This window comes from Scyliorhinus torazame, chromosome 5 (genome assembly GCF_047496885.1).
Source record: "Scyliorhinus torazame isolate Kashiwa2021f chromosome 5, sScyTor2.1, whole genome shotgun sequence".
NCBI lineage: Eukaryota > Metazoa > Chordata > Chondrichthyes > Carcharhiniformes > Scyliorhinidae > Scyliorhinus > Scyliorhinus torazame.
In genome coordinates, this window is record NC_092711.1 from 109,909,587 (window position 1) to 109,934,150 (window position 24,564).

General features: G+C 48.1%; 1 protein-coding gene across 1 annotated transcript in view; it reads right to left on the reverse strand.

Annotated features, from left to right (window-relative positions):
• The window catches only part of LOC140417853 (uncharacterized), a 43,487-nt gene extending 26,544 nt beyond the window's left edge, over positions 1-16,943 (reverse strand). The window contains exons 1-3 of the mRNA XM_072501297.1: positions 16,803-16,943; positions 8,206-9,819; positions 5,891-5,942 (exon numbers count right to left, since the gene is read on the reverse strand). Coding sequence (XP_072357398.1) covers positions 5,891-5,942; positions 8,206-9,191 — 1,038 coding nt within the window. The 5' untranslated portion in view covers positions 9,192-9,819; positions 16,803-16,943. The remainder of the gene's footprint in view (positions 1-5,890; positions 5,943-8,205; positions 9,820-16,802) is intronic.
• Positions 16,944-24,564: the final 7,621 nt, after the last annotated feature.

Below are 24,564 nucleotides of genomic sequence, written 5' to 3' on the forward strand. Positions count from 1 at the left end.
TCCACTAATCTTTGTGTCATCTACAAACTTACTAATCAGACCAGTTACATTTTCCTCCAAATCATTTATATATACTACAAACAGCAAAGGTCCCAGCACTGATCCCTGCGGAACACCACTGGTCACAGCCCTCCAATTAGAAAAGCATCCTTCCATTGCTACTCTCTGCCTTCTATGACCTAGCCAGTTCTGTATCCACCTTGCCAGCTCACCCCTGACTCTGTGTGACTTCACCTTTTGTACTAGTCTACCATGAGGTACCTTGTCAAAGGCCTTACTGAAGTCCATATAGACAACATCCACTGCCCTACGTGCATCAATCATCTTTGTGACATCCTCGAAAAACTCTATCAAGCTAGTGAGACACTACCTCCCCTTCACAAAACCATGCTGTCTCTCACTAATATGTCTATTTACTTCCAAATGGGAGTAGACCCTGTCTCGAAGAATTCTCTCCAGTAATTTCCCTACCACTGAAGTAAGGCTCACCGGCCTGTAGTTCCCTGGATTACCCTTGCAACCCTTCTTAAACAGAGGAACAACATTGGCTATTCTCCAGTCCTCCGGGACATCACCTGAAGACAGTGAGGATCCAGATTTCTGTCAAGGCCTCAGCAATTTCCTCTCCAGCCTCCTTCAGTATTCTGGGGTAGATCCCATCAGGCCCTGGGGACTTATCTACTTTAATATTTTTTAAGACGCCCAACACCACGTCTTTTTGGATCTCAATGTGACCCAGGCTATGTACACACCCTTCTCCAGACTCAACATCTACCAATTCCTTCCCTTTGGTGAATACTGATGCAAAGTATTCATTTAGTACCTCGCCCATTTCCTCTGGCTCCACACATAGATTCCCTTGCCTATCCTTCAGTGGGCCAACCCTTTCCCTGGCTACCCTCTTGCTTTTTATGTACGTGTAAAAAGCCTTGGGATTTTCCTTAATCCTATTTGCCAATGACTTTTTGTGACCCCTTCTAGCCATCCTGACTCCTTGCTTAAGTTCCTTCCTACTTTACTTATATTCCACACAGGCTTCGTCTGTTCCCAGCCTTTTAGCCCTGACAAATGCCTCCGTTTTCTTTTTGACGAGGCCTACAATATCTCTCGTTATCCAAGATTCCCGAAAATTGCCGTATTTATCCTTCTTCGTCACTGGAATTCCTTTCAACTGACACTTGAAAGCCTCCCACATGTCAGATGTTGATTTGCCCTCAATCATCCGCCCCCAATCTAGGTTCTTCAGTTCCCGCCTAGTATTGTTATAATTAGCCTTCCCCCAATTTAGCACATTCACCCTAGGACCACTCTTACCCTTGTCCACCAGCACTTTAAAACTTACTGAATTGTGGTCACTGTTCCCGAAATGCTCCCCTACTGAAACTTCTACCACCTGGACGGGCTCATTCCCCAATACCAGGTCCAATACCGCCCCTTCCCTAGTTGGACTGTCTACATATTGTTTTAATAAGCCCTCCTGGATGCTCCTTACAAACTCTGCCCCGTCTAAGCCCCTGGCACTAAGTGAGTCCCAGTCAATATTGGGGAAGTTGAAGTCTCCCATCACCACAACCCTGTTGTTTTTACTCTTTTCCAAAATCTGTCTACCTATGTGCTCCTCTATCTCCCGCTGGCTGTTTGGAGGCCTGTAGTAAACCCCCAACATTGTGACTGCACCCTTCTTATTCCTGATCTCTACCCATATAGCCTCACTGCCCTCTGAGGTGTCCTCCCCTAGTACAGCTGTGATATCCTCCCTAACCAGTAGCGCAACTCCGCCATCCCTTTTACATCCCCCTCTATCCCGCCTGAAACATCTAAATCCTGGAACGTTTAGCTGCCAATCCTGCCCTTCCCTCAACCAGGTCTCTGTAATGGCAACAACATCATAGTTCCAAGTACTAAACCAAGTTCTAAGTTCATCTGCCTTACCCGTAATACTTCTTGCATTAAAACATATGCACTTCAGGCCACCAGACCTGCTGTGTTCAGCAACATCTCCCTGTCTGCTCTGCCTCAGAGCCACACTGTCCCTATTCCCTAGTTCTCCCTCAATGCTCCCACCTTCTGACCTATTGCTCCTGTGCCCACCCCCCTGCCATACTAGTTTAAACCCTCCCGTGTGATACTAGCAAACCTCGCGGCCAGGATATTTATGCCTCTCCGGTTTAGATGCAACCCGTCCTTCTTATATAGGTCACACCTGCCCCGGAAGACCTCCCAGTGGTCCAGATATCGGAAACCCTCCCTCCTCCACCAGCTGTTTAGCCACGTGTTTTGCTGCTCTATCTTCCTATTTCTAGCCTCCTGGCACGTGGCACAGGGGGTAATCCTGAGTTTACAACCCTAGAGGTCCTGTCTTTTATCTTTCTGCCTAGCTCCCTGAACTCCTGCTGCAGGACCTCATGCCCCTTCCTGCCGATGTCGTTAGTACCAGTTTAGATAAATGTGAGTGTGATGCATTTTGGTAGATTGAATCAGGGCAGAACCTACTCAGTGAGTGGTAGGGAGTTGGGGAGAGTTATAGAACAAAGAGATCGAGGAGTACCGGTTCATAGCTCCTTGAAAGTGGAGTCACAGATGGACAGGGTGAAGAAGAAGGTATTTGGCATACTTGATTTCATTGGTCAGAACATTGAATACAGGAGTTGGAACGTCTTGCTGAATTTGTACAAGACATTAATAAGACCACACTTGGAGTATTGTGTACAGTTCTGGTGCTATTATAGAAAGGATATTATTAAACTAGAAAGAGTGCATAAGAGATTTACTCGGATGCGGCCAGGACTTATTACCCTGGAGCATAGAGGGCTTAGGCGTGATCTTATAGAGGTCTGTAAAATAATGAGGGGCATAGATGAGGTAGATAGTCAACATCTTTTCCCAAAGGTAGGGGTGTCTAAAACTAGAGGATAGGTTTAAGGTGAGAGGAGAGAGATATAAAAGAGACCAGAGGGGAAATTCTTTTCACACAGAGGGTGGCGAGTATCTGGAACGAACTGCCAGAGGCAGTAGTAGAGGTGAGTACAAGCATTTAGACAGTTATGTGGGAATGCTGGTATAGTGGGGTATGGGCCAAATGTAGGCAATTGGGATGAGCTGAGTGGTAAAAACTGGGCGGCATGGACAATTTGGGCCGGAGGGCCTGTTTTCATGCTGTAAACCTCTATGACTATACAACTGCAGCAAAACATCCCTACATTTATATTAGATTTCCTTTGCAATGAACAATAATATTCCATGGACCTTCCCAATCACTTGCTGTACCTGCAGACTAACTTGGGATCGGGCACCCCGATCCCTCTGTACCTCAGAGTTCTGCAATCTCTCTCCATTTAAATAACATTGTTTTATTAATACATCCTGACAAAGTGGACAATTCACATTTTCCCAAGTTGTGCTCCATCTGTCAGTTTTTTGCCCAGTCACTTAACCTATTTGTAGTCCTTTGGATTGGATTGGATTGGATTGGATTGGATTTGTTTATTGTCACTGTACCGAGGTACAGTGAAAAGTATCTTTCTGCGAGCAGCTCAACAGATCATTAAGTACATGAGAAGAAAAGGTAATAAAAGAAAATACATAATAGGGCAACACAACATATACAATGTAACTACAAAAGCACTGGCATCGGATGAAGCATACAGGGTGTATTGTTAATGAAATCAGTCCATAAGAGGGTCATTTAGGAGTCTGGTGACAGTGGGGAAGAAGCTGTTTTTGAGTCTGTTCGTGCGTGTCCTTAGACTTCTGTATCTCCTGCCCGATGGAAGAAGTTGGAAGAGTGAGTAAGCCGGGTGGGAGGGATACAAAGAACAAAGAAATGTACAGCACAGGAACAGGCCCTTAGGCCCTCCAAGCCCGTGCCGACCATGCTGCCCGACTAAACTACAATCTTCTACACTTCCTGGGTCCGTATCCCTCTATTCCCATCCTATTCATGTATTTGTCAAGATGCCCCTTAAATGTCACTATCGTCCCTACTTCCATCACCTCCTCCGGTAGCAAGTTCCAGGCACCCACTACCCTCTGCGTAAAAAACTTGCCTCGTACATCTACTCTAAACCTTGCCCCTCACCTTAAACCTATGCCCCCTAGTAATTGACCCCTCTACCCTGGGGAAAAGCCTCTGACTATCCACTCTGTCTATGCCCCTCATAATTTTGTAGACCTCTATCAGGTCTCCCCTCAACCTCCTTCGTTCCAGTGAGAACAAACCGAGTTTATTCAACCGCTCCTCATAGCTAATGCCCTCCATACCAGGCAACATTCTGGTAAATCTCTTCTGCACCCTCTCTAAAGCCTCCACATCCTTCTGGTAGTGTGGAGACCAGAATTGAACACTATACTCCAAGTGTGGCCTAACTAAGGTTCTATACAGCTGCAACATGACTTGCCAATTCTTATACTCAATGCCCCGGCCAATGAAGGCAAGCATGCCGTATGCCTTCTTGACTGCCTTCTCCACCTGTGTTGCCCCTTTCAATGACCTGTGGACCTGTACTCCTAGATCTCTTTGACTTTCAATACTCTTGAGGGTTCTACCATTCACTGTATATTCCCTACTCTAAACCTTGATTATACTGCCCGCTTTCCCCAGGCAGCGGGAGGTGTAGATGGAGTCAATGGACGGGAGGCAGGTTTGTGTGATGGACTGGGCGGTGTTCACGACTCTCTGAAGTTTCTTGCTTCAGAGCAGTTGCCATACCAGGCTGTGATGCAGCCTGATTGGATGCTTTCTATGGTGCATCTGTAAAGGTTGGTAAGAGTCAATGTGGACATGCCGAATTTCCTTAGTTTCCTGAGGAAGTATAGGCGCTGTTGTGCTTTCTTGGTGGTAGCATCAACGTGGGTGGACCAGGACAGATTTTTGGAGATGTGCACCCCTAGGAATTTGAAACTGTTAACCATATCCACCTCAGCCCCGTTGATGCTGACAGGGGTGTATAGTACTTTGTTTCCTGAAGTCAATTACCAGCTCTTTAGTTTTGCTGGCATTGAGGGAGAGATTGTTGTCGCTACACCACTCCACTCGGTTCTCTATCTCCCTCCTGTATTCGGACTCATCGTTATTCGAGATCCGGCCCACTATGGTCGTATCATCAGCAAACTTGTGGATGGAGTTGGAACCAAGTTTTGCCACGCAGTCGTGTGTGTACAGGGAGTAGAGTAGGGGGCTAAGTCCGCAGCCTTGCGGGGCGCCGGTGTTGAGGACTATTGTGGAGGAGGTGTTGTTGTTCATTCTTACTGACTGTGGTCTGTTGGTCAGAAAATCGAGGACCAGTTGCAGAGTGGGGAGCCAAGTCCTAGGTTTTGGAGCTTTGATATGAGCTTGGCTGGGATTATGGTGTTGACTTGCAGACTCCTTCAATCCACTTCACAAATTACTTTCCGACCTGTCTTTGAGGGATCAGAAAATTTAGCCGCCATTCAATCCCGTCATCCACATTCATACAGATTGTAAATGGTTCCGAGCCCAGCACTGATCCTGGTGACATTCCACTTGTCACATCTTACCCACCCAGAAATGACCCATTTATACCTACTTGCTGCTTCCTGTTCGCTAACCAATCCTCTATCCATGCTGATATGTTGCCTCCACACCATGAGCTCTTATTTAGTGTAATAACCTTTGATGTGGCACCTTGGGAAATACCTTCTGGAAATCCAGATAAAGCACATCTACAGGTTCCCCTTTATTGACATCCCGTGTTACTTCCTCAGTGAACCTTGATAAATTAGTCAATCAGACTGATTCCCTGAACCCCATTTTCAAACACTGTGTCAAAAGAAAAATCAAATCTGCTCTACCCCTCTGGCTCCTTTGCCAATTGCCTCATAGGGACTCACTTTCTGTTAAAGAGCCTGCCAAGCCCTCTCACCCACTTACCCGAAAGTGAACAAATTTAATCAGGAAAAGTCCAACAAATTCAAACATTTTCCTGTTAAAGGTTTATTGATGAAACAGAAACATGGTTAAAAAAACTAACTGAAAATTACTTGAGGATCAAAGACAACCAGAGTAACAGGATGTTCACAATGTTCTGGTCACACATGGATTCCCTTCAGCTCCTCTGTACCCTGTTCCCGTGACTTCCAGCTTGGGACACGGGGGTACTGAACCTTGGGGGTCACATCATCGTCATCCCCTGTCACCCCCCTCCCAAAACCTGATTGGTTGGAGGTCCAGTTCCCAGTTTAGCACAGGGATAAATCGCTGGCTTTTAAAGCAGACCAAGGCAGGCCAACAGGACGGTTCAATTCCCGTACCAGCCTCCCCGAACAGGCGCCGGAATGTGGCGACAAGGGGCTTTTCACAGTAACTTCATTTGAAGCCTACTTGTGACAATAAGCGATTTTCATTTCATTTCATTTCAGTCAGGCCTCCAGCACCTTTCTGGCTCTAGTAGCGACGCCCATGGCAGTTCCCCTATTGGGGAACAGGCCCCGTTATTCTCAGCTAAATTCAGCGAAAGTCAGCTCTCAGCTCCATCACCTGGCTGTCATTGACGCGAGCAATAGAGACAGAAAGGTGCCCGAGGCTCAAATAGGAAGACAAAACTTGTGGATTTGGACCCCCATAAAGGTCACCAACTTCTTATAAAAAAATCAAATTCCCAGTCAACAAATTAAAGGATCACACGACAGCAGTTCAAGTTTTATGACTTTTAATACAACAAACAAACTAGAAGCTACTTTAACTTGGAAACCTACACAGTAAACTATAAACTAGAACTTTGTCCTGTTACACAATCTAAAATCACACTCCATGATTATCGTTACTCTGTCCTGGAAGTCGAAACTTAATTGTCTCAGAATTTGTCCAAGTGAGGATTCATTTTCGAGGATTTACTTCCGTTCTTCGACCAAGGCACCGAGGAAAAAGAAAAGGGAGAATAGAATGTGAACCGGCAAAATACATAAAAATAGACTGTAAAAGTTTTTCTGGCTACGTAAAAAGGAAACATTTGGCTCAGGCAAAGTTTTGTCCGTTCCAGATAGAGTCAGGACAATTTAGAATGAGGAATAGAGATCTCTACAGCCACCTCGTTCAACACTCTGGGATGTTGATCATCAGCTTTTGGGGATTTATTCACTTTCAAGCCCAGTAATTTCTCCAGTACGACTTTTTCACCAATACTAATCTCTGCCAGTCCCTTGGTTCTCTGGTGTTTTGGGGACAATTTCTGCATCTTCCTCTGTGAAGTCAGACACACATTGTTTAGTTTCTCTGCCATTTCCTTACTCCCCATTACAAACTCTCCTGTCTCTGCCTGGAATGGACCCACATTGGTCTTTGCTAATCTTTTCCTTTTCACATTCCTGTAGAAGCTTTTCCAGTCGGTTTTTATGTTTCTCGCCGGTTTGCTCTCATCAGTTTCTTGATCCTCATTTGCTGAATTCGAATGGATCTCGTGGAATCTTTAACTTTTCTTGTTCACCCCGGTTACATCACTTTTCCTGTTAGATTTTTGTTCCTTAAAGGAATCTATATTTGTTGTATATATGCAAAATAAAAGTTGCAAAAATCCCAGAGGACCATAGGCTGCTCTCCCCTTTGACAGAGAGAGAGTTGACTGGAGGTGATTTAACCTGAGTGTCAGCACACCTCAGGCAAGGGGCCTGGTTGAGAAGGTGGGGCCTTCATGAATAAACTCAGCCAGTACGGGAGTTGAATCCTCACTGTTGGCCTTGCTCTGCATCACAAACCAGTCATCCTGCCAACTAACCTAACCGACCCCTGATAAATATATAATTCCTTAAACATTAGGTATTCCCTGTACCAATCAGATTCCAGTCAACCTCAGACAACTTGCCCCTCACACCCTGATAGTTTTCTTCTGTGAGGAACACCCAGATAAATTAAACAAAAGAATCATGTAACTACCAGGGCTCATCTCCATGGCAGGGTGGCATGCTTTGGGGGGTTCCAAACAGAAATAGGAACTAAATATCTTCAAACTTCCAAACATCCTTTCACACTGTGATCCTTGTGCAATTTGAAGCCAGGTATTAGCAACAAGGCTTAAAGAGCATCAGCCCACTGGAGGTAAAGTGGTGAGACCGGCCAGTCCAGCAGAAAGAAACTCTCCAACCATCCCCACTGACCACCTGTCAGAATGAACAAAATGCAGTCCTGGATGTAGAGCAGAAACAATAACAGCAGAATCCAACCCCTGTAATCGATTGTGAAATTGTTGGTGTCACAGCAGGTGCGCTGAAGCAAGGAATCCCATCGCACATTGAGAGGTGGACGGTCTCTCCCCAGAGTGAACTCGCTGGTGTGACCGCAGGGTGGATAACTGAGTGAATCCCTTCCCACACTGAGAGCAGGTGAATGGCCTCTCCCCAGTGTGAATTCGCTGGTGTGTCCGCAGGTCGGATAACTGAGTGAATCCCTTCCCACACTGACAGCAGGTGAATGGCCTCTCCCCAGTGTGAACTCGCTGGTGTCTCTGCAGGTGAGATAACCGAGTGAGTCCCTTCCCACACTGAGAGCAGGTGAACAGTGTCTCCCCAGTATGAATTTGCTGGTGTGTCTTCAGGGTGGATAACTGAGTGAATCCCTTCCCACACTGAGAGCAGGTGAACGGCCTCTCCCCAGTGTGAATTCGCTGGTGTGTCTGCAGGTTGGATGGCTGAGTGAATCCCTTCCCACACTGAGAGCAGGTGAATGGCCTCTCCCCAGTGTGAACTCGCTGATGTTTCAGCAGGGTGAATGAATCACTGAATCCCTTCCCACACTGAGAGCAGGTGAATGGCCTCTCCCCAGTGTGTATTCGCTGATGTTGCCGCAGGGCGGATAAATCAATGAATCTCTGCTCACACTGAGAGCAGGTGAATGGCTTCTCTCCAGCGTGAACTCGCTGGTGAATGCGCAGGTGGGATAACTGAGTGAATCCCTTTCCACACTGAGAGCAGGTGAATGGCTTCTCCCCAGTGTGAACTCGCTGGTGTCTCAATAGGTGGGACGAATCACAGAATCCTTTCCCACACTGAGAGCAGGTAAATGGCCTCTCCCCAGTGTGAACTCGCTGGTGTGCCTGAAGGCTAGATAACTGACTGAATGCCTTCCCACACTGAGAGCAGGTGAATGGCCTCTCCCCAGTGTGAATGCGTCGATGAGTCTCCAGCTCAGATGGGGCTCGGAATCCCTTCCCACAGTCCCCACATTTCCACGGTTTCTCCATGTTTTGGGTCTCCTCGTGTCTCTCCAGGTTGGATGATCAATTGAAGCCTCTTCCACAGACACAACACGGGTATGGTCTCTCCCTGCTGTGAACGTTATGTTTATTCAGGCTGTGGAACTGGTTAAAGCTCTTTCCACAGTAAGTTCGCTGGAACTGTCTGTGCGGAGTCTGCACTTTCTCCCGTGTCTGCGTGGGTTTCCTCTGGGTGCTCTGGTTTCCTCCCACAGTCCAAAGATGTGCAGGTAAGGTGGATTGACAATGCTAAATTGTCCTGAGTGTCGAAAAAGGTTGGGTGGGGTTATTGGGTTACGGTGATAGGATGGAGGTTTGGGCTTAGGCAGGGTGATTTTTCCAAGGGCTGGTGCAGACTCGATGGGCCAAACGGCCTCCTTCTGCACTGTAAATTCTGGGAGTCTATGAACTCCCTCACTCGGGTGTGTGTTGTGTGGGTCTCGGTGCTTTTCCAGTCACACTGATGTTTGAAATCTTTAGCTGACAGTTCGGGTAAACATTTCTCCTTCTAGATTCAAAGGCCGATGATGTTCAGGCTCCAGGGAATCGAGTGACTCTCTCAGATCGAGACGTAATGTTTGAGATTTCTGTCTGTAATTCTTCCTCATCTAATATCCTGTAAAAACAATTGACAAAATTCATCATTGTTAGTACAGGATCGAAACTTAGAACAGACAATTCTCGTTTCTATGGAACATTTTTCCTCTCTCTTATTCCGCGAAAGCTGTAAATCTCCATCCCACACAATCTCCCTCCATTCTCACTCTGCTGTATCTAATATTCACCCTCCCTATTCTCCTGAAGGTGCTGATTCATGTTGATTGACAGATCCAAGCTCACAGCTTCCTGTCCAGGAGATCACAACAAATATGAACTGCAGGCGGCCATTCGGCCCATCGAACCTGAACCATTCAATGGGATCATTGGCTGACCAACCTCAGCACTGTTTTCCTGCACTATCCCCCTATCACAATGGTCAGCACAGTGGTTAGCACTGTTGCTTCACAGCTCCAGGGTCCCAGGTTCGATTCCCGGCTTGGGTCACTGTCTGCACGTTCTTGGTGTGTCTGCGTGGGTTTCCTCCGGGTGCTCCGGTTTCCTCCCATGGTCCAAAGATGTGCAGGTTAGGTGGATTGGCCATGCTAAATTGCTCTTAGTGTCCAAAAAGGTTAGATGGGATTATTGGGTTACGGGGCTAGGTGGAGGTGTGGGCTTAAGTAGGGTGCTCTTTCCAAGGGTGATGCAGAGTCAATGGGCCTAATGGTGTCGTTCTGCACTGTAAATCCTCTGGAGTACAGATTTCCAAAGCTTCACCACATCTTCGAGTAAAGAGATCCCTCCTCATTTCAGCTTTCTCTCCATTTACCTGCCAGTTCCCCATAACCCTCGACACCCTCATCAATTAGAAGTGTGTGTGAGTGGGGGGGATGTCGGGTTTGTGAGATGGGAGCTGGAGTAGCTGTTTTTCCGCAGGTTCTGGCACCACTCACCTATAATCTGTCACTTACCTGATTGCCCGGCTCCCATCTACCTAATCCTTGAATTAATATTGTGATCGTGCCCCTGGAAGATGTCAGGGTTTAGTTTGGTAGGATTCTGCCAAAAGGAATCAAGAAATGCGTCGATAAAACAGCGCAGGTGGATTCAGCGGGAATGGAGCCGCCTTTTCAACATGGCGGCCTGACCCTCAGGAGGTCTCTCGACCCCGCGCTCTCCGGGGCTCTGGGAGGCGGCGAAAATTATGGCTGCCAACATTATCCGTGTTACTGACCAGAGGCGGAGTGTGCTGACTCAATATCTGTGAGCTTGTGAGCACCAGCTGCAAAACTCCATGAAGAGGCTCGATGATCCGGAGGAGAGAATCCTGAACGTTCAGCAAGATGCCTCCTCGACGGAGGCAAGAATTCAATCCTTTGAAAACCAGCCGAGTGGCGTGGCGGAGGTCCTGGAGGATTTGGAGAACTGAGGGTCAGAGAAAGAACATCCGAGTCATTGGTCTGTCAGATGCTCATCATAGAATTTACAGGGCAGAAGGAGTCCACTCGGCCCATCGAGTCTGCACCTTGGAAACAGCACCCCAGCCAAGCCCATACCTCCCCCCCATCCCCGGAACCCAGTAACCCCACCTAACCTTTTATTTGGACACTAAGGGCAATTTATCGTAGCCAATCCACCTAACCTGCACATCTTTGGACTGTGGGAGGAAACTGGAGAGCCCAGAGGAAACCCACACAGACACGGGGAGAACGTGCAGACTCCGCACAGATACTGACCCAAGCCGGGAATCGAACCTGGGACCCTGGTGCTGTGAAGCAGCTGTTCTAACCACTGTGCTACCATGCTGCCCATAAATTCTGTTATTTTCTGTCCATTCAGTGTGGAGGGTAAGGCTCCCGTGAGGTTCTTTAAGGACCGACTGCCACGTTTTCGCTACTGGATGTGAAGCCTGGGCGTTTCAAATTAGAAAGGGTTCATTGTATCCTGTCTCTGAGGCTGAGGGATAGTTTTCATCCCAGGCCTGTAAACATTCGCTTCCCGTAACAGCCTCCCCGAACAGGCGCCGGAATGTGGCGACTAGGGGCTTTTCACAGTAACTTCATTGAAGCCTACTTGTGACAATAAGCGATTTTCATTTCATTTTCATTTCCACAACTTGAAAGAAGGTCCTGGAGACGGGTACGGAGAGGTGGCACCTGGCCCCAGGAGGGAGTGAGGATTCAGGACTTTTCAGCAGCAACACAAACGAAGCTTCGAGACTTTGTTGAAGTTTAAATGCAGCTCAAGGCTGTGGGGAGTGAATTACGTTATGCTTTATCCTGCAACCCGAAAAATGGTATCCAACAACTCCGTCAAGTCTTTCAATAATCCAATGATTGCCTTGGCCTTCATTAAATCCATGAAGGGCCAGGATTGGGAGAAATGGTTTGCAGCTTGGACATCCACTGGACCGAACCTCTTTCCATTTAGAAAGTACTCTTTTCTATTCTTTTTTGGTCCAAAATGTATAACCTCACACTTGTTTACTTTGAATTCCATTTGCCACAAATTTGCCTATTCACCGAGTCTGTCAATATCTTCTTGCAATTTTATGCTATCATCTAGTCTGTCTGCGATGCCACCGAACTTTGTATCAACAGCAACAGTGAAGAGGCCCCTCGGCCCATTGAGTCTGAATGGCCACCGACACATGAAAAGCACCTGACCTACCTGATTCCATTTGCTGGTTCTTGGCCCATTGCCTTGAATGTTATGACGTGCCAAGTGTTTAAAGGATGTGAGGCAACCCGCTTCTCCCACCCTCCCAGGCAGTGGGTTCCAAACTGTCACCACCCTCTGGGTAACAAGGTTTTTCCTCAAAACCCCCCTAAACCTTCTCCCCTCATCTTGAACTTGTGGCCCCTCGTGCCTGACCTTCAACTGAGGGGAACAGCTGCTCCCTATCCACCCTGTCCACCAAGCCCCTAATAATCTTGTACACCTCGATCAGGTCACACCCCCCCCCCCCCCCACACACACACACACACACATGCACCGGCCCCCTTCTCGGCTCCAATGAAAACAACCCAAACCTAAGGATAACCCAGAAAATTTAAAGGAAAATGCAGGATAATCCAGAAAATTACAAGCCGGTGAACTTTACGTCAGTGGTAGGGAAATTGTTGGAGAGGATTCTTCGAGACAGGATTTGCTGCCATTTCGAAGCAAGTGGACGTATTAGTGATAGGCAGCACGGTTTTGTGAAGAGGAGGTAGTGTCTCACTAACTTGATAGTGTTTTTTGAGGAAGTGACGGAGATGATTGATGAAGGTCGTAAGCCCCTTGGCAGACTGGTACAGAAGGTGAAGTCACACAGGATCAGAGCTGAACTGGTAAGATAGATACAGAATTGGCTCGGTCATAGAAGACTGAGGGTAGCAATGGAAGGCTGTGACTAGTGGTGTTTCGTGGGGATCACTGCTGTGACTTGTGCTGTTTGTAGTATATGTAAGTGATTTGGAGGAAAATGTAACTGGTTTGATTGGTAAGTTTGCAGACAACACAAAGGTGAGTGTAATTGCGGATAGTGATGTGGACCGTCAGAGGATGCTGCAAGATAGAAATCGGTCGGAGACTTGGGCAGAGAGATGGCAGATGGAGTTTAATCCAGCCAAATGTGAGGTAACGCATTCTGGAAGGTCTAATACAGTGGGGAAATATACAGCAAATGGCAGAACCATTAAGAGTATGGCATCGCAAGTGGAGAAGGTAGTCAAGAAGGCATACGGCATGCTTGCCTTCATCAGCCGGGGCATTGAGTTTAAAAATTGAAAAGTCATGTTGCAGCTTTACAGAACCTTAGTTCGGCCACACTTGGAACATAGTGTTCAATTCTGGTCGCCACACTACCAGAAGGATGTGGAGGCTTTGGAGAGAGTACAGAAAAGATTTACCAGGATGTTGCCTTGTATGGAGGGCATTAGCTGTGAAGAGAGGTTGGAGAAACTTGGTTTGATCTCACTGGAACGACGGAGGTTGAGGGGTGACCTGACAGAAGTCGACAAAATTATGAGGGGCATGGACAGAGAGGATGGTCAGAAACATTTTTCCAGGGTGGAAGAGTCAATTACTAGGGGACACAGGTTTAAGGTGAGAGGGGCAAAGTTTAGAGGAGATGTACGAGGGAAATTCTTTAACACAGAGGGTAGGGCGTGCCTTGAACTCACTGCCAGAGGTGGTGGTGGAAGCAGGTATAATAGTGGCATTTAAGGACGCCTTGACAAATAGATGAATAGGATGGGGGACCCCAGACGAGTAGAAGGTTTTAGATTAGACGGGCAGCATGATCAGTGCAGGTTTGAGAAGGCCGAAGGGCCTGTTCCTGTGCTGTAACTTTCTTTGTTCTTTGTTTGTTCTATCCAACCTCTCTTCATAAATGTTCCATCCCGTGCAACATCCTGGTGAATCTCCTCTGCACTGTCTCCAATCATATCCTTCCTATAATTGTCCCATTGGGCAGACGCAGCATGGGTTCATAAAGGGCAGGTCGTGCCGAACTAATTTAGTGGAATTTGTTCAGGACATTACCAGTGCCGTAGATAACGGGGAGCCAATGGATGTGGTATATCTGGATTTCCAGAAAGCCTTTGACAAGGTGCCACACAAAGGTTTGCTGCATAAGATAAAGATGCATGGCATTAAAGGGAAAGTAGTAGCATGGGTAGAGGATTGGTTAATTACTAGAAAGCAAAGAGTGGGGATTAATGGGTGTTTCTCTGGTTGGCAATCGGTAGCTAGTGGTGTCCCTCAGGGATCAGTGTTGGGCCCACAACTGTTCACAATTTACATAGATGATTTGGAGTTGGGGACCAAGGGCAATGTGTCCATGTTTGCAGACGACACTAAGATAAGTGGTAAAACAAAAAGTGCAGAGGATACTGGAAGTCTGTATAGGGATTTGGATAGGCTAAGTGAATGGGCTAGGGTCTGGCAGATGGAATACAATGTTGACAAATGTGAGGTTATCTATTTTGGTAGGAATAACAGCAAAAGGGATTATTATTTAAATGATAAAATATTAAAACATGCTGCTGTGCAAAGAGCCCTGGGTGTGCTAGTGCATGAGTCGCAAAAAGTTGGTTTACAGGTGATTAAGAAGGCAAATGGAATTTTGTCCTTCATTGCTAGACGGATGGAGTTTAAGACTAGGGAGGTTCTGCTGCAATTGTACAAGGTGTTAGTGAGGCCACAGCTGGAGTAGTGTGTTCAGTTGTGGTCTCCTTACTTGATAAAGGACGTACTGGCACTGGAGGGTGTGCAGAGGAGATTCAAGAGGTTAATCCCAGAGCTGAAGGGGTTGGATTATGAGGAGAGGTTGAGTAGACTGGGACTGTACTCGTTGGAATTTAGAAGGATGAGGGGGGCTCTTATAGACACATATAAAATTATGAAGGGAATAGATAGGATAGATGCAGGCAGGTTGTTTCCACTGGTGGGTGAAAGCAGAACTAGGGGGCATAGCCTCAAAATAAGGGGAAGTAGATTTTGGACTGAGTTTAGGAGGAACGTCTTCACCCAAAGGGTTGTGAATCTATGGAATTCCTTACCCAGTGAAGCAGTAGATGCTCCTTCATTAAATGGTTTTAAGATAAAGATCGTTTTTTGAAGAATAAAGGGATTAAGGGTTATGGTGTTCGGGCTGGAAAGTGGAGCGGAGTCCACAAAAGATCAGCCATGATCTCATTGAATGGTGGAGCAGGCTCGAGGGGCCAGATGGCCTACTCCTGCTTGTAGTTCTAGTTCTTATAATGTAGCAACCAGAAATGCTCACAGTAATGTCCCATATGTCTTTTTCACCACCCTATTAACCTGCCCTTCCACGTTCAGAGATCTCTGGACAAACACGCCAAGGTCCCTTTGTTGCTCAGAACTTCCCAGTGTCATGCTGTTCATTGAATACTTCCTTGTCACATTACCCCTTCCAAAGTGTGTCACCTCACTTTTTAGGGTTCCAGTTCCATTTGCCACTTTTCTGCCCATTCCGTCTATATCTTTCTGTAACCCAAGACACTCAACCTCACTGTTAACCATCTGGCCAATCTTTGAGTTATCCGCAAGTCTTCCATGTGGGATCTTGTCCAAAGCTTTATTGAAATCCATGTAAACTACATCAACTGCACAACCCCCATCTCCACACCTGGTCACATGCTCAAAAAATGCAATCAAATTTGTTCGGCATGACCTCCCTCTGACAAAGTCATGCTGACTATTCCTGATCAAACCTCTCCAAGTGGAAATAGAGTCCATCAGAACTTTCTCCAATAGTTTCCCTACCACTGATGTAAGACTCACTGGACTGCAGTTCCCTGGCTTATCTCAACAACCTTTCTTAAATAATAGGACCACATTAGCTGTTCTCAAGTCACCTGGCAACTCCCCTCGTGGCCAGAAATTAAAAGTTTGGGTCAGAGCCCCTGAAATCTCCTCCCTGGCCTCCCACAGCATCCTGGGACACAATTCATGCAGACCTAGTAATCTAATAATCTTATGGGCGGCACAGTAGTATAGTGGTTAGCACTGCTGCTTCACAGCGCCAGTGACCTGGGTTCGATTCCTGGCTTGGGTCACTGTCTGTGCGGAGTCTGCACATTCTGCCCGTGTCTGCGTGGGTTTCCTCCCACAAGTACCGAAAGACGAGCTTCTTAGGTGAATTGGACATTCTGAATTATTCCTCAGTGCATCCGAACTGGTGTCGGAGTGTGGCAACTCAGGGATTTTAATAGTAACTTCATTGCAGTGTTAATGTAAGCCTTCTTGTGACAATAATAAAGATTATTGTGAATTGGCCGAAGGGGCCCTTTCCGTGCTGTAAAATTCTACGACTTTAAAGATAGAGGTGGTAGAGGGAGGGAGGGAATGAATTTATAGAGAAAGTGCCAAAGCCCCAACATTCACCAGCTCGGAGGACACACCTTAGCTCCCTTTCCAATCTGAAAGCAGCCTGAGCTGGATTTACATTCCCCTTAATTGATCATTGCTGGGTGATAATCCTGTACTTCCTCACCTCACACCACTGTGACAGCACCTTCACTACACAGACTGCAGCAACTGACCAAACATTACCTTCCCAGTTATTCCTGAAGGCACCGCCTTCCCAACCTGGCCCCTTGCCTGAGGTGCGGTGATTCTCAGGTCACATCACCGCCGGTCAGCTCTCTCCCGAGACCAGGCCCTGGTTCACAGCCGCCATCTTGGGGAAGCAGGGCGCATGCGCTGGCGTCTTGGTGATGCTCAAGCTAGTGGGCGGGGCCTGAAGGTTTCTGTTCCCAGCCGGGTCCTAGTGCCCGGCGAACAATTAAACGCCGACAGGCTTTTTAAATGTTTCACCCACTCCCAGGCTGAAGCTGATGTTTGTGGCCTGGAGGTGCCTATGGATCACGTAGACATTCAGTGTGAGAGGCTGCAGCCTCTATCTAGCTACCTGAAGGGGGTTATACAGTGTTTGATTACATTTAGTGGTCCTTTCCAGTTCATTATCAGGATGTTTATGTGATATTTTCTTACCCTCAGTGTGATATTTCTTTATTTAAAATACATTTCAGCAGCAGACTGACTGGTGATTTTTAAAGGAATAAAGTTTATTTATTATCACACTATTTCCCTGGATGTTTGAACATCTCAGCTCCTCATCTCTTTCACACTGACTGACACATACACAGAAATTAGGTACAGATCAAGTTGAAGCTGTAATGATGGAAATGGAATGTAGACTGCAATCTTTATATCGCTGCAGGTCTGCTGTCTTCTTCTTGAACTAATCCTTTAGTTGGAGTGAAGCATTTTTAGAAACGAATAATTCTCACGAGGCTCTGAAGCTTTCTGTAGATGAATCGCCAGGAGGTTGGTTCTCAGGTGGACTTGGAAGCTGGAATAGGTACAGTACTGTGGCTGCACTGGAAAACATTCAGCTCTGCTGGTTCAGCTGGTTCCTGGTGCTTCAGATGCTTCTCACACACACATTTGCTTTGTTCAGGGTTTATTATACTGTATCCCTGACAATTAACTGCAGGGTTAAAACTCAGACCCAGAACACCCCGATACAATAGCAGTTTACGATGCTCACTCACACTTATCTCTGCCCCAATTCGAGCTCATTCTCCTGTGTTCAATACAGCACTTGGAGACCAACAGTCCAGAGATTTCACGCTCCTCAAATGCTGGTTCATCCTGACACAACGAGACATTTAAACTTCACAGGTGGCTGCAAAGTTTCCTTATTCAGGTCCGTGTTTAACTAAATATTGGTCACAGAATCGAATATTACCCACAGTTTATCCACAATAACATGTTAAGTTGCAGCCATCTTGGCAGAGTTTGTGGATCTTACAGTCTGTAATATCTAGTATCCTTGTGCCGAACGTGACATCTTGAATCTACTCTTAGGTCTGGATAAAACAGTGCATTGTCACTGGGTGGGATGGGCGGCATGGTAGCACAGTGGATAGCACTGTTGCTTCACAGCTCCAGGGTCCCAGGTTCGATTCCCAGCTTGGGTCACTGTCTGTGTGGAGTCTGCACGTTCTCCCTGTGTCTGCGTCGGTTTTCCTCCGGGTGCTCCGGTTTCCTCCCACAAGTCCCGAAACGTGCGGTTAGGTAATATGGACTTTCTGAATTCTCCCTCTGTGTACCCAAACAGGCACCGGAATGTGGCGACTCGGGGGTTTTCACAGTAACTGGCACTGGTTTTTTTTTTTACATATTTGTTTTTATTCTCCTCCTTTTTCACATTTTCTCCCAAATTCACACCCACCAATAAACAATAATCAGTAACAAATATGTAAATCCCCATATCAATAACAACAATCCCATCCTCCCACCAAACCATGTTCACACAAACAAATGACAAAAAAGAATGAGGGATCACCCATAGTCACCATTAACACACAGCCCCCTCCCCCCAACCCGCCCCAACTAATGTTCGATGTTATCCAGTTCTTGAAAGTGCATAATGAATAATGCCCATGAATTGTAGAACCCATCCATCCTTCCCCTCAGTTCAAACTGAACCTTCTCAAGAGTCAAGAATTCCAACAGGCCCCCCCACTACGCCAAGGCACAGGGTGGAATGGTTGCTCTCCAACCTATCAGGATCCGCCTTTGGGCGATCAACAAGGCGAAGGCTACAACATCTGCCTCCGCACCCGTTTGCAACCCTGGCTGGTCCGTCACCCCGAATATGGCCTCCCGGGGACCCGGGTCCAGTTTCACGTGCACCATTTTAGAAATTATCCTAAAAACCTCCTTCCAGTAATCCTCTAGCTTTGGACATGGCCAAAACATACGAATGTGATCCCCCTCCACATCTCCTCCACAACGTTCCCACACATCTTCTACTCCTTCAAAGAATCGCCCTTGTGAGGTGTGCTCTGTATACCACCTTCAGCTGCATCAGCCCCAACCTCGTGCACGAGGTGGAGGCATTCACTCTCCGGAGCACCTCACACCAGAACCCCTCCTCCATATCCTCTCCCAACTCTTCCTCCCACTTTGCTTTGATCCCTTCCAGTGGTGCCTTCTCCTCTTCCAAAATAGCTCCTTACATCGCTGACACTACCTCCTCCAGCAATGTGGAGGCCAGCTCCACCTGGAGGCTCTGTATCTCCTTTCTGGCAAAATCTCGAACCTGCATGTATTTAAACATTTCCCCCTGCTCCAGCCCATACTTCGCTTCCAGCTCCTTCAATCCTGCAAACCGACTCCTAAGAAACAAATCTTTTAGCGTCTTAATCCCCTTCTCCTCCCATTTCTGAAAATTTCCATCCCACTTCGCTGGTTCAAATCTGTGGTTCCCCGGAATCGGCATTTCCCTTGACCTGCCCCCAACCCGAAGTGTTGGCAAAACTGCCTCCAGATTTACAATGAAGCTATTATTACCGGACTCCCGGAGTATTTTCCCGGAGCTACCGGGAGCGGCGCTGTTGCTATTGCTTTCAATCCCGTCCCCCTGCACAAACTCTCCTCCATTCTGACCCACTGGGAATCAATCCCTCTGACCCAGCTCCGCACCTCCTCCACATTCGCTGCCCAGTAGTAATACATCAGGTTCGGAAGGCCCAAACCCCCCGCCTGCCTTCCCCTCTGTAGAAGCACCTTTCTAACTCTGGCCACCTTCCCTCCATTATAAATGAAGTAATCCTTCCCTCAATCTCTCTGAAAAAAGCCTTTGGTAGGAAAATCGGCAGGCATTGGAAAATAAACAGAAATCGCTGCAATACGTTCATTTTAACCGGCTGTACCCAACCCGCCAGTGACAGAGGGAGACCATCCCACCTTGCCAGATCAGCTTTCACTCTCCCCACCAAATAGGAATGTTGTACCTGCGGAGCCCCCCTCCCCCCCACTCCCGGGCAACCTGCACCCCCAGGTATCTAAAGTGAGTCCCTGCCCTACGGAATGGCAGCCCCGACACACCGGCCCCCACCCACCGCCAAGACACCACAAAATACTCACTCTTGTCTAGATTTAGTTTAGACCACGAGAAAGACCCAAACCCCCGAAGCAGCTCCAATATTCTCCCTATTGACACACTCGGTTCCGACACGTGTAACAGCAAGTCATCGGCATATAAGGACACCCTATGCTCTATTCACCCCACCCCCCGCACTATTCCTTTCCGTACCCCCAAACCTCTTAATGTGATGACCAACGGCTCAATCGCAAGTGCAAACAGCAGGGGGGACATAGGACATCCCTGCCTAGTCCCACGGTGGAGAGAAAAGTATCTCGAGCTGATGTTGTTTGTGCGGACACTCGCCCTCGGTTCCTTATATAGTAGCTTTACCCAGTCCACAAATTTTGGTCCAATTCCAAATCGGTGCAGAACTGCCATCAAGTACCCCCATTCTACTTGGTCAAACACTTTCTCAGCGTCCAATGCCACAACCACCTCTGTTTCCTTCCCCTCTGCCGGTACCATAACGACGTTCAATACACTTCTAACGTTTGAAAAGAGCTGCTTCCCTATCACGAGCCCCGTCTGATCTTCACATACCACCTTCGGGAGGCACTCCCCCAGCCTACCTGCCAGTACCTTCGCCAATACTTTTGCGTCCACATTCAGAAGCGATACGAGCCTATACGACCCACACTCCATCGGATCCTTATCTTTTTTTAGCAACAGTGAAATCGATGCCAGCCACAAGGTTTGTGGCAACACCCCCTTCCCTCGCGCCTCTTCAAACATCCCCAGGGGTACCAGCCTATCCTTAAATTTTTTATAATATTCCATCGGAAACCCATCCGGCCCTGCCACCTTCCCCGACTGCATCCTCCCAATCGCATCCTTTATCTCCTGCTCCACTATCACTCCCTCTCATGTAGTCCTGTCCCCCTCCCCTAACCTCGGGTACTCCAACCCATCTAGAAATTCCTGCATCTCACGGTCTCCCCCAGGTGGCTCTGACCTGGACAACCCCTCATAAAATTCCTCAAAAACCTTGTTAATCAGTTGCAGAGCTACCACCAACTTCCCCGCCCTAACCCTCACTTGAACTATTTCCCTTGCCGCTGCTTCTCTCCGGAGCTGACCTGCTAACATATGTTCGTAAACTGCATCCCTTGCTCGTCTCAGCTGGCGCACCACCTTCCTGGTAGATAGTCGGTCAAAGCTCGCCTGTAGTTCCTTCCTCTTTTCCAGCTTTGCTTAGTCCCCATCTTCGGCATAACTCATATCTACCTCCAACATCTCATCTATTACCCTCTGCCGCTCCAACATCTCCTCTTTGTCCACCCTGGCCTTAAACAAAATCACCTCCCCCCTCACCATCGCCTTTAGAGCCTCCCAGACAACTGCCTTCGACACCTCACCCGGACAGTTGAAACTTACATATTCCTTAATTACCTTTTCAATTTTGTCACAGAACACTTCGTTCCCCAAAAGTCCCACATCTAATTTCCACCCCGGTCTCTGCGCTGCCCCCTTCTCCAGTACCATATTCATCCAATGTGGAGCGTGATCTGACACTGCAATTGTCGAGTATTCCAACCCCTTACCCCAGCCAGCAAAGCCTTTCCCACCACGAAAAAGTCGATCTGCGAGACCTTATGGACTGCTGAGAAAAACGAGTACTCCCATTCCCTCGGGTGCAGAAACCTCCAAGGGTCCACCCCTCCCATTTCCACCATTAGCCCAGCCAGCGCCTTTGCCCCCCCACCCCCCCTGATGGGACCAGCAAGCGCGGCTGTGACCTGTCCAACCTAGGCTCCTGCACCAAGTTCCAGTCCCCCCCACCAACAGTTTGTGTGTGTCCAAGTCGGGGATGGCCCCAAGCACCTTCTTTGCGAATCCCACATCGTCCCAATTGGGGCCATATACACTGAACAGCACCACAAACCTCCTCTCCAGTGTCCCTGTCACAATCACAACTCTACCCCCCTGATCTGCCACCACCTTCTCCATCTGGAAGCGTACTCTTTTGCTGACCAGCACCGCTACCCCTCGAGCCCTTCCATCAAATCCAGAGTGAAACACCTGACTAACCCAGCCCTTTTTAAGTCTCACCTGCTCCTTCACCCTCAAGTGAGTCTTCTGCAGCATTGCTACATCTTTTACATTGCTTTCAAACTTTTAAGATGCGCAAGCACCCTTGACCTCTTGACCGGACCTTCTAACCCCCTCACATTCCATATGACTATCCCAACTGGGGGGTCTCTCACTCCACCCCACCCTGCTTATCCACCATCATCATACCACCGGGTCCTGCCCCTTGAGCTTGACCCGCCCCTATCCATTAACATCAAACCCCTTCCCCCCCCTCCCAAATCCCCCCCAACATTTCCTCTTGAAAAAACATCTGTCAGCATCAACCCCGCCCCCCCCCCCGCCCCACTATCCCCCCTTCGCTTGCCTCGTAGGCCCATCGAAACCTGCTAACCAGGCTCCAATGTCCGCAGCCCTCCTCGCACCTCACCTCCGTTCACTAGCTGACTTTAATTAGCTAGCGCGAATGGCTCCCCGCCAAGAAATACCGTCCCCTCCTACCCAGTCCCAGAGAAAGAAAAAGCAAGAACAACAATCCAACCCGTACAATTCACTAAACTAAGATATAACCGTCGCAACACAGAATGCCAATCAACCCAACCAATAACCTGAACTCTGGAACAATGTGAAGAGAATTAAATTACAATACACGTCAGTAAAAAGAAAGTTATAGCATTGATACATTTTCCAGCTCCCCAATCACAGCCCAGTCCCTCTTCCAGCTCCGCTCCTCACGTCTGTCCCAAGCCTTCTGCCCGCACGAATGCCTCAGCTGCCTCCGCTGTCTCGAAATAAAAGTCTTTGGCATCATACGTCACCCTCAGCTTCGCACCCCCTTTTTTTACAGTGCCGCTTTCACTCGCCAGAACGCCGCTCGTCTTTTTGCCAACTCCACCATCAAGTCCTGGTAGATCCAAACTCCAGCAGCATCCCACTGCACCTTGCGCTTCTCCTTCGCCCAGCTTAACACCTTCTCCTTCATGCAGTACTTATGGAAGCAGATAATTACTGCTCTTGGCGGCTCATTCACTTTGGGCTTCGGCCTTAATGACCGATGAGCTCGGTCCAGCTCGTACCGGGAGGGGTTCTCACCCTCCCCGATCAACTCCGCCAGCTTCTTAGCGAAGTACTCTGCTGGCCTTGGACCCTCTGTCCCTTCGGGCAAGCCCACAATTCTCAGATTGTGCCGTCTCGAGCGGTTCTCCAAGTCCTTGAGCTTTGCTCGGAGTCCTCTGTTGACCTCCACCACCCTCCGCAGCTCGTCCCCCATCGAGGTGAGCTGGTCGATGTGCTGCGACACGGCCTCCTCCACTTCCTTCATCTTCTCGCCCTGCTCTCTCACCTCGGCCGGTGTCTTTGCCACAGCTATCCTCACCGGGGCGATTGCCTCCTCCACCAATGACTTCAATGCGATCGCCGTCTCCTTCCTCAACGCCTCCATGTGCCTCACAAACTGCTTTTCCAGCTCCACCACCATCACCTCGGTCATCTTCTACACCGTAAGTAGTGCTGACCCACCATGCGGTCCGGCATCCGCCATCTTGTCAGCACTTTTGCTCGTCTTCTCATTCAACGGCGAGCCAACATTTCCAACCTTTCTCAACGCTGCTTTTCACATCCTTTAACGGCTTATTATTTTTCCTTTTTTTTTTTCCACCTTCTTTCCTTCTTCAATCCTTTCTTTTTTTTTAAATAGAAAAAACAAAAACATTTTCTTCCTTCAAAAAAGGGAGAAAAAAATGTTTTCACCAAATTTCTTTAAAACATCTTTCTCTTCTTTTTTGTATTCCTCCAGAATTTCCCTGGGATCGGGCTTCAGTCTTCTTACCACATTCTAGGCGGGACATCCGATGTGGGACATCTCACCTACATCACGCCCTGGCTTTGGGCCTGCCGCCTCGGCTTGTTTGGCTCCGCCCCCGCTGCTCCTTTCAAATTTTCAGGTCCGGCTTTCAGGTTGTCCCGCTCCTCCTCCACGTGCAGCCGCTCCGCCGAACCCACCGGGACCAGTCTCCCCCCCCCCCCCCCCGCCCCCCCTCCCCCCTCATCCTTCCAACCCTCCGGCTCCCTGAAACGGAGCTTTGATGCTTGGGCGAGGGAGGCAGGGCCGACCCCGGAGAAGTTAATTTTATTTTAAACAGCGGGGAGCCCCCCGAAAAAGACCGCGATATCGTGGACCAGCAGGAGCTTCTCCTCATCGCGGCCGCTCTGCTCGCGAACGCCACCGGAAGTCACTTTATTACCGGAAGCCAGAATATTAGCCCCTGTAAATGGGCTGGAATTGTTATCAGCAGAAAGAGACCCAAATGAATATGGTTCAGTCCTGAATGTGAGGAACAGCAAAAT